Source organism: Chionomys nivalis, chromosome 2 (genome assembly GCF_950005125.1).
Source record: "Chionomys nivalis chromosome 2, mChiNiv1.1, whole genome shotgun sequence".
Taxonomy (NCBI): Eukaryota; Metazoa; Chordata; class Mammalia; order Rodentia; family Cricetidae; genus Chionomys; species Chionomys nivalis.
Window position 1 is genome coordinate 110,855,897 of NC_080087.1, and position 10,692 is coordinate 110,866,588.

Below are 10,692 nucleotides of genomic sequence, written 5' to 3' on the forward strand. Positions count from 1 at the left end.
TGGGCATGACTTTCTCTGCCATTCTACTCTTCTCTGTCTACAGGATTCCTCTCCTGAGGATGGAAGTACAGCCATCTCCCTCTTGGTAGGCCGCCATCAACAGCAGGTAGCAGCGGCTACTAACTGTTAGTTTTCTCTTGGGTGGGTTTGTTCTGACGGTGTGTACTGCTGTCTTCCAAGGTGGTACCAGCAGGGTCTGCCTCCAGCTGCCTGCAGAGGCCACTGTCGCCAGTGCTGTCTTCTCCCTTCCTTGTAACACCTGCTTCTTCCAGGAGTATTTGCTGGGATTACTGTAGACTAAGATTCTACCTGACAGTTTAAGAATTAGAAGAAAAAGCCCACCCAGCACTGACCAGATGTAGTCACAGGGTGCAAGCAGATCAGGACCCCTTCACAAGTAATGCCAAGAGGGGCCATTTCCTAGAGATAGCCCTGCTGGGTTCAGGGCCCTTGCCTCCCAGAACACAGGCTTTTTACTAGCTTGTCCCTCCTGCCCTTGTTAACTGGCCTGACATGCGACTGACCAGTTAAATTAGGCGTTGAGATGAGCCCCGTCGTTCTTGCTTTTAGAGCGAGAAAACATTGTCCTGTTTAATGTGTGTACTGTGGTTCTCCCTGGTGAGAGGCCAAGCCAGGAATGGTAGGTTCCTTCTCAGACTGAAACATCCTCAAGGCTCTTACCTCCATGCCTGGGTGCTGGATCCAACTTTTATATTTCTGAGTAAAACACACTGAAGACAGATTTCTACCTGGGTCTGGTGGCACACACCTGAAACCCTAGCGTTCTGCAGGCTCTGCTAGGAAGATTAGGAGTTAATGGCTCTCCTGGACTAGGTAGGAAGTCCTTGTCTCAAAAATAAAAAAATAAAATAAAATGATGAAAAGAGACAAGATATCTTTCTTTCTCTATTTTGGTGACAAGTGAGATCCTTTGATGGACACTGGATCTGTAAGGAAAGATAAATAATAGGTAAGTGACACAGTTATTAGCTTAATCAATCCCTTGTCATCTATCTAGACAACTTTCCATTTTGACAGTCTTCCCAATGAGGGTTCAACAACTAAATGCTTTTTGTAAAAAGGTTAATCATCTTAGGATTCAAATTCCTCCTTTTCTCCTCCTCTTCTTCCTTCTCTTCCTCTTCCTTCTCTTCCTCTTCTTTCTCTTCCTCTTCTTTCTTCCTCCTCCCCTCTCCACCCATCTGTCTCTGCATGTGTGCAGATTGACATATATGTGCAGAAGGCAGAGGTCAACATGATGAGTCTTCCTCAATTGCTTTCCTTCTTATTTTGAGACAAGGTGTAGTCTCTCGCTGAACCTAGAGATCAGGGATCGGCTAGATTGGCTGACCCGAGAGCCCTAAGAATCCCCGCCTCTTAGTCTACAACATTGGGATTACACTGCTGGTTCTGGCTTTTTACATGGGTGATGGGGATTTGAACTCAGACCCTCATGCTTGCCAGGCAAATACTTCACTTACTGAGACATCTCGCCATTACCAGTTTTAAAATTCAGTCTTCCCAACAAGAGAGTTCTGCTGGTATTATCTCCACTTAACAGGAAGAGAATGAGATGCCAGAAACTGCCCCAGGCTCCAGGCACTGGATGCCAAAGGAACATCTAACCCTAAGCCTGCATGCTTGCAGAACCCGTACTTCCAAGCAGTGATGCTACAAGGAATCTCATAGATGAAATGCTTGCATCTTTTATGTGGCTAGTGCCACTGTCATCCCCACCTGGGGCAATGGCCCTGAACATGGCACCTCTGAGTCTCTCTCTTTGACTCCTCATGTCCATAGTCTTCAGAGAGAGAGAGCTGTTACTCTCGACTAGAGATAACACTGACAGAGAAGTTAAGAACATGCATCTAACACCGAATCCAAACGGTACAGTCTAGACTAGAGATTGTCACGTTAACTCCAAATCCAGCAACTTTTTGGGCGCCATGCTGGTATGATAACAAGACACAGCAGCCGCCAACTATGTCCCTCAAACACCTCCTCACTCCCAGCAAGAAGAGGGAAGCCAAGGCTCTTAGGTGCTGCATGCGATGTTTCCTGGAGGGCAGGGTGGTTTACTATTATTCCTCAGATGACCCTTGAATGGACATCAGGAGCTCTGGCAAAATGACCCCCACTGGAGCCATTTGCAGGATTTGGATGTTTAAATATTTTAAGCATTGATTCCCAGACCTGTGTCTGACTTCAATCATCACCCATCCACTCCCATGGACGATAGACGGCTCAGGGTCAGGCTGAGATATCTCCCTTGGCTCTGGCTCCCTCCCTCAACCACCACTTTTTAAGTATTCATTGAACAAGATCTAGCTATTGGGATGACCGTGGGTGCTCTTGGCGATCACTTTGCCCAGTTCCCTTCTCAGCTTATGCATTGGCTCTTTGAATGGTAGATTTTGGCTGCTGATAACCAAGGGCTACTCCTTCCTCCAGTGACTGGCACTCAGGCTGAGGAACTGATTTTTCCACCAAGACCCAAATTTGCTCCCTACACCCCTATAGTCCCATACTGATCAAGGGGCGCAGGGACATGGAAGGGGAAGCTTTGTGTCTCTTGAGGGAGCAGCCCTATTGTACAAATAACATTCGGGGGCTCCATGGAGCCAGGTTGAGGCCTTCCCTTCTTGCTCTTGCCTTCCCACCCACCTTGGCTTTCTCCTGAGAGTACTTCCTTAAGGTATCGGGTGTACCCAGTCCTTGTTTCCAGCTCTGCTTCAGGGGCTCAGGGGGCTCAGGTGAAATGGAGTGGCCTTTGAAGACATCCCCATACTCAGAGATGGTGTGATATAATGAGCAGGAGAGATCACACACATTCCAAAGAACCTTGTGGAACAGGCTGGAGGACACTGGTGTGAGTGGAAACAGTCACTGGAGTTGGGGGGGTACACCGGGGGAGCTAAGCCACCAAAGAGAGGTCGGACTAGAGATGTTGAGAAGGGTGGTCAGTTTTCTTAGACATTCTAAGAAAGACCCCAAATTGTGAGCAACCTAATCCCAACCACGCTACTTCTTCCCATGGGGCTAGGGAAGCCATAGCAGGGCAGGGGACAAGAGAAAAGGTAGGAGTTCGTCCTGATGGTTCTTATAAATTGTCCCGGAACAGCCATGACAGCCTATCTTGAGTCAGGAATGAGTTGCCTAGACGATGAACTTTCCCTGACAGGCTGAAGGCCTAGTCCACCTTGAGATAGCTCTATCTAGAGGAAAGGAACAAGGCGATCCTCCTACCTGCCGGACCATGGGCCTGGGGTTCAGTTCACAAGGATTCAGCGATGAAGTAGGCAGCTCCCAGGGCCCCCAGAGACACAGCAACAGCCCCGAGAGCCTGAAGTGCGTGAGTTACGGGAAGTGCAGTATTTCCTTGAAGGTTTTCTGCAAAGCAGAGCAGAAAGGGGGGTTGGGGGAGAAAAGTTTAGTGTCTGTGTCCTGGAAGGAGACAAGGGAACTTAGAGGGTCCCGTCCTGATCTTCCTTCTAAAGGAAGGAAAGGGTACCCTAACGAGTGCCCCCGCCCCTTCCTACAAAGCTTCCAGCAAGACCCCTGGGGCATGAAGGTGGGCTGGCCTAGGCCTGGTGCCTCAGAGGGGTGATGGGATGAGGGTGGTCCAGACCATGATGTGCCGGGCCAGGTACCCGGCACCCCCCACTCAATGTCCCCTTTAGGCTTCACAACAACTCTCGGAGGCATTTCAGAGACGTTTAGATATCAGGAAAGCACAGATTAGTGATACCACCGCAAAGACTGGGACAGCAAACAAGTGTACCGGTAAATGCAACGAAGGCATCCCGGAAACGAAGCAGCCCATCTGAGAGGAAGCCGACCAAAGCAGGGATTCTTGTCTAACGTGAATGCCTATTTTAAGTCCTCTGAAAAGGTAAAGACTGTGGAAGCAGTCTTTCCCTTGGGAAAAGAAATAAAAACCACGAGTCTCTCGCTGGCCATGGGATCCAGGCCTCCTTCCCTTGCTTTCCTAAGTCTGAACCTTGTTTTGGTTTTTCCTACAGCTTAAAAGACCCCTCCTCTTCATCTTAAGCAGTAGAGGACCCCAGGATGCTCTTGGGGTTGGCTCATACACTGGGCACACAATGCTGTGGACCCTGACATGGTGCTGTCTTCCTCTCAAACTCCCAGGAACCCTCCTGGACCCAACACTACTTGTTTTGTGTAGAGGTTTCTAAACGCATGTGTCTTAGCTACCGACCAGGTTGAACATGTTGGAAGGTGAAGATGTTTAGGTGACTCTCATAGTGCTTAGCATCCAGCTAGAGCAGACTTTGATTCTTTTTACCCATGGGAACCCAGTCACCACCTGGCAGCAGATGGATGGGCACATTATGTGGGTGAGTGGTGGGCAGGCTTTTCCTGGACGGGATTGACAAGCTGGCATCTCTGATGCCAGGCATGTTCTGTTCCCTAGAGCAGCCCCTCCCTCCCTCCCTCCTTCCCTCTCTCCCTCCCTTCTTCCCTCCCTCCCTCCCTCCCTCCCTCCCTCCCTCCCTCCCTCCCTCTCTCCCTCCATCCCTCCCTTCCTCCCTCTCTCCCTCCCTCCCTCCCCCCCCCGTGTGTGTGTGTGTGTGTGTGTGTGTGTCTTTCACATTCTGCAGGAGAGGGAGCTGGCAAAGGTAAGGAGAGGAGAAGAATGTGGGACAGTGGGCCGCGCTCCTGCTGTAGAATAGAAGGCCTCCGCGTGGAAGGCCCTTTGCCAGGGGCTTTTGTGTCGTCTTGAGCACAAGTGGGACTGATCATCTGGGCAGACGCCCCTCTCTTAGCCCCAACACGTAACCCAGCAGTCCTGCAAGAATGAAGACATCTTCAGTCCGTTCTTAACATGGACGAGGGTCTTCCCGTGAGTGACAGTGGCTAGAAACATTTCTGCTGAGGTCATTGTGGAAGAGGAACATCAACCAAAGACTGGGCGATGCCATGGAGGAGGGACTGACAACGGACCAATCTGGAACATAAGGCCCTTGTGGATGCTCATGGTAACAGCACGGCCTACTCTGAATGGGGCAGGTTTTTCTATTATTAGTAGAAAGGGCGTGTGAGTTATAATCAGGTTTATTGATGAGTTCCAGGGATAATTCACATACAGTGTGCTAAATAGATGCTGCCTATGTATGGAATGAATCAAAAAAGGTGACTGGAATATATATATTCCATATATATATGTAAATGGGCTAGGGTGGAGGGGTGCTCTCAGGAGTGAGGGCTTCTGTGGAAAAGAGAAAAAGTACCACAAGAGTCTGCCCACCAAAGCAGAATTGAATATTTAGAGGGGAAGGCTTTCCTTTGGAAAGACCTATGGTTTCTGGAGGAATTTATTACACACGTTGCTACTAAGGTCTGAGGACGGAGCCTGGCCCTGGGAACTATACGCTCAAGGCTTTATCCCTCCCACTTGCTTGGGAACCTGTAGAAGGTGAGAAGGTTTGGGAATCCTCTCCCCGGCATGGCTTGCCAGTCCCGAGGCAGGAGGACATCGGAGATGCGGCTGTGACACAGCCCCAGACGACGCCAGCAAGCAGAGCTGCCAGGGCAGGCCATACAGGAACAGGAGCGTGGAGCCATATAGGTCAGAGGCACTGCTGGACAGAGAATGAGAGAAATGAGGGCGGCGCCATGTTCCTGGGGGTGGGGCACAGTCTTGAGGGCAACCCTAGAAGTCACAGCTGCAGTGTTACCACAGGAAACCCCAAAGGCGTGAGACTGAACGATAAGAAGGCAGCTCCCCTACAGGGCTGTCCCTTCTCAAACACAAGGGGGACTAGCTGTTTGGAAGAAGAGGTGGGTTACAGGCTGGTATCACTTGGGAAGAATCACAGCAATGCAAAGAGATTGCTTACACCTGTCTAGTGCTTCCTGTCATCCGTGTTCAATTGGGACAGCAACCCTGTGACATGGAATGTGCTGGTTTCGTTTTTTTCAGATAAGAAACCTGAGGCTTAAAGAGCATAGCAAGTTCATTACAGAAGTGGACATTAACTTGCCGGGTGGTGGTGGCACACACCTTTAATCCCAGGACTTGGGAGGCAGAGGCGGATCTCTGTGAGTTCGAGGCCAGCCTGGTCTACAAAAGCTAGTCCTAGCACAGGCTCCAAAGCTACAGAGAAACCCTGTCTTGAAAAAACAGCAACAACAACAACAACAACAATGACAACAGCAGCAACAACAAAAAACCCTAAAAAACAAAAAGAAAAGAAAAAAAGAAGTGGACATCAGCTCAAGATCTCCAACTTTTTTTTTTCTTTTTAAGACAGGGTTTCTCTACATAGCCCTGGCTGTCTTGGAACTCGTTCTGTAGATCAGGCTGGCCTCAGAGATCCTGCCTTTGGCTCTCGAGTGCTGGGAGCAAGATCTTTAACCTTTAAGTCAGGGAAAGTCCTTCCTATGGAACTGGTAGGAAGTGATGTGAGCAGGCGATGGTACTGTCCATGAGAGGCTGCAACGAGACTCCTGGAGTTGGTGTTGTTATATTCCATGTACATCGTGAGCACCAGTTTATCCTAAAGGCAAACACTACACCGCTTTATTCTCCCAGAAACAGTTCCCTAATCTTACCATTTCTGTGTTCTTCTGGGACCTGACTTAGCAGAACTGGAAGATGTTACCTTTGTTTCTGGCCAAGCTGGTTTTTGATGGATAATTCCAGCTGGGTTTGACAAGGGCTTCAGTCTTCAGTGCTGTAAAGCCAGTTAGTCAGCTAGCAGGTTCAGTACACTTCCTGCTTAGTCTGTCTTATAAAACACATGGTTTTCTTGGAATGGGGAAAGCAAGGATTCTACAAACAATGCTTTTATTTTCAGCTTAAAAAGTTGAAATTGAGATATAACTCTCAAAGTCCTTTAATTTCCTATTAGTGTGCTAGGTGACTTTAGTATGTTTGTGGAGTTGTGTGACCATCACAACTATATAGCTTTGGGACACTTCCATCTCCTGAAGAAGAAACCTCACCCTATCATCAGACACCCCCACTTCTCTCTTTCCTATCCAGGGCAATAGATTAACCTATTCTGGGCATTTTGCAAGTGAAATCAAATAATATGTATTAACTCTTGGGAGGATCGGCTTCTCTAGACTAGTATTTTTAAGGTTCATCTGTGTTGTAGCGGTTATCAATAAAGCACATTATTTTTCCTTTGCAAGTAGTGTTTCACAGTATTCTGATGTTTTATACCACATTTAGTTTACCCGTTCATCATGTGCTGGGCACTGGGTTGTTTCCAACTTTTAGCTATTATCAACAGTGCTGTTAGGACGTTCACATATTGGTTTCTGTCTGGGTGTGGTTTAAATTCTCTCGTGTGGATACTCAGAAATGGAATGGGTCACGTGGTAACTTCCAGATTGTTTCCCACAGTAGACATCTCACTAACATTCCTACTAACAGTGTATATTCTGAATTCTAAATCTCCAATATGTTATTGTCCTTTTTTAATGACCGTCACTGTAACGGAGGATTGGCACTGCCCTGAGTCACATTATTTTGCGTTAAAAAGGCGTGGCTATAGAAAGTGACATCATATATTTGAAAGTCTTCAGCCCACACTTCCAACCTTTCTGCCTGCTCTTTCTGAGAGGGGGAAGATTCCCTGAGAAGCAACATGAGGTGTCCAGTATAACCTCAATGAACGTGATGGTGAATCTCCTCATCTTGGCTGATTTGAAAACGCCAAGGTTATCTGTAATGCACACCCCTGGGTGTGTCTATTAAGGTGTTTCTGGAGAAAAATTAGATCTGTGGAGGCGCTGATCTAATGAACGGATTAATCCCTTCCATGGATTCACAATGTGGCCTTATTGGGAGTTGGCAAAAGGTAGGAGGTGGAGCCTAGCAGGAAGACATACCAGGGTACGTCTTTGCAGGATATGTTTGTCCTTCCTGTCCTTCCTTTCTCCACTTCCTGGCTGCTTTACTCTGAGCTATTTCTTGCCATGATGCAAGGGTAACCTTAAAACTGTGAACCAACGTGAATAATTCATCCTTTCGGCTGTTTCATTCATTTGGTCACAGTGATGAGAAAGTTAACAAATGCTGTGGGCCATGTCTTCACCCCTTCAATACCCCACCGCCTTCTAAGCGACTGCTTCAAGACTTAAAAGATTTGCAAAAGCACAGTTTGCCTTCTACTGGTGACACCAGTTCTGAGGTCATCATCCAGAAATGTTTGTCTCCATGGTTCATGCTCACGTCACACACACAGCCACCACAGGTCAAAGGACGTGGTGTTTAGTCACAGAGGCATAGGTGTCCTGGCAAGTCCTTGGATTTAGAGCTCTCATTAACTTTCTACTCAGACTGTCTCAGGATTGCTGTGGCAAAGAGATCGTGGCCTGCTCAAGGACACAGAGCACCCGGTCACAGCTCAAGGAAAGGTCAGAGAAAGATGTCCTTCTTGAGAGACTAAGCTGGTTTCTTGGTATTGGAAGGTTAGCTGTGGTTAAGGGTAAGGATTCTGGAGTCAGACTAGAATGAAGTCCCCTTTTCAGCAGTACCAAGGGCTGCTCCAGGGCCTGCTAGCTAGTTTAAACCCTGGTTTCCTTATCTATAAAGTGGGCAGAGGAATAATACCATCCCTGCAGTATTATCAGATAAGATGATTATGTTAGACGGCTGAGCTTGAGTGCCAGATACTGAAAGAATAGCCCGCGGTCAGTTTGATTGGCTATCGCCATTATCCTTAGCAGTCTGAAGCATCCCAGCTCCACTCAGTCCCCTTTATACTGTCCAGAGTTTGGCCTCTCATTGGCTATCCAAGCAGATGGGGATCGCTTTTTGGCAGTCAGCCAGCCAGCCGTTTAATTGTAGACAGAACTGATGGCTACAAAGTGTTATTTTGTTGTTATTGTTGTTTTGTTTGTTTTAGACCTTGAGCAGATTCTTCTCTAGTCTCTTCTGTGGGAAAGGTTGACAACTTAGCAAACAGAAATACAGGATGCTTATTTGAAACACATATACTAACATTATGTGGTTTATCTGAAGTTAGAATTTAGCCAGGAATCCTGGATTTTATTACGCTATCCTCTCTTTGTGTTCAAGGTCAGACCTCTTGGGACAATACGGAAAAACTTTTCTCCCATCTTCCACCTGATAAACAGGAAACCCCAGTTCTCTCAAAAACTGTCACCCCACTCTGGGCAATCTTCTTTGTGCTAGTCAGGTTTCTCAGGAGAAGAGCCCGACAAAAATGTAGTCTTAAGCCGGGCGGTGGTGGCGCACGCCTTTAATCCCAGCATTTGGGAGGCAGAGGCAGGCGGATCTCTGTGAGTTCGAGACCAGCCTGGTCTACAAGAGCTAGTTCCAGGACAGGCTCCAAAACCACAGATAAACCCTGTCTCGAAAAACCAAAAAAAAAAAAAAAAATGTAGTCTTAAGGCATATGATGGCCTCACTTCTTCTAAACAGTTTGTCTTTAATTTCTAAACAGTTGTTGACAGATTGCTAAGGAGAGAGTCTCACCATAGAGCCGAGTTCAACGTTACTATGTATTCATAGTAACCAGTGAGACCTTGGATGTATGGAATGACAAAACCCAGGAATTCTGGCCTCTCTGGTAGTTACTCCCCTTCTTCCTTCATAAACATGGCCCCAGGTAACATACTAACTGCACACCAACATCATACAAGAACTGGGCTCTGGGACCCCATCAACGAGAAGGATAGAAGTACTTAAACAGGAAGTCTGCCCACCTGGTTTCCTGGATGGAGAGCTTGCTTTGGGTTCAACCTTTGCAGGTACCAGGCATGGCGTTGAGGCCCGCCGTTCTGCAGCTGGGAGAGCCTGGGGTGCAGGCGGTTGCGGTAGAGGTTCAGGGTTAACTTGTGGTGGGGTGGACTCCTGGCAGGGCTGTGGCTGCGACGGTGGCGAGGTGGGCTCTGGGCATGTCGGTGGGGTTTCCGAGCTGGGATGCTGTGAGGAGTCGGAGCTAGCCTGCGGTGAAATGGAATCCCTGCGGCGCCTGGAATCGGACTTTTTCTTCTTGACCTTCTTCATGGTGATCCTTCTAGGCTAACACGGAGGAGCTACATGGAGCTGTGAATTTCCTGGCTCCCTCCCTAGGGAGGTGGTCTCCCTTACGGGTATGGCTCTGGTCTTTGACTGGAGCAAGGTCCCACAGACAAGAGTCACCCATACCTCCTGTGAGGTCACAAAAGCCAGGGTGGATCCCATGGCTAGGGCTCTGGCAGTCTTCTCTGGAGCATCTTTTCTCTTCCAGGACTTCTCGCTGGAACAGGCAGGGGGCAGCAGCGGCCCTATCTCTTCAGGGCCTGACTAAGACAGTAGGCCTACGACAACTGGATCCCCTTGGTTCTGTGACTAGAGCACCAGTTTGGGGGCACCTTTCCACTGCGTGTTCCTGGGTCCACAGGAGCTATCTCTTATTCGAAGATATTCTGGATGGAACTCTCAGCTCTGTCACTGGTTTCCACATGTCTGTCCCCAAACACAAACATCTATGGTCGCCATTTGTTTAGTAAGTTTTCAGGGAACTTTTCTGAAGATTTGGCTTCTTTTAACACTTTACCTCCTAGGGCCCACTGCCTTCTGTCATCTCTGAAATTCCTCCTCCTCCTGGGAGGGGACCAGGGACGGTGTGTGTGTGTGTGTGTGTGTCTGAACTTTTATATGAACACTTGAATTTGACCAACTCACAGAAAACAAATAATTTCTGAAGC

General features: G+C 48.1%; 1 protein-coding gene across 1 annotated transcript; it reads right to left on the reverse strand.

Moving 5' to 3' along the window:
* Window positions 1-823: 823 nt before the first annotated feature.
* On the reverse strand, window positions 824-10,009 carry Spata3 (spermatogenesis associated 3). Its single transcript, XM_057763295.1, has 4 exons — window positions 9,706-10,009; window positions 5,429-5,603; window positions 3,247-3,390; window positions 824-947 (listed from the first exon to the last, which is right to left on the reverse strand). The coding sequence occupies exons 1-3, from the start codon at window positions 10,007-10,009 to the stop codon at window positions 3,285-3,287; spliced, it is 585 nt and encodes a 194-aa protein (XP_057619278.1). The 3' UTR covers window positions 824-947; window positions 3,247-3,284.
* Window positions 10,010-10,692: the final 683 nt, after the last annotated feature.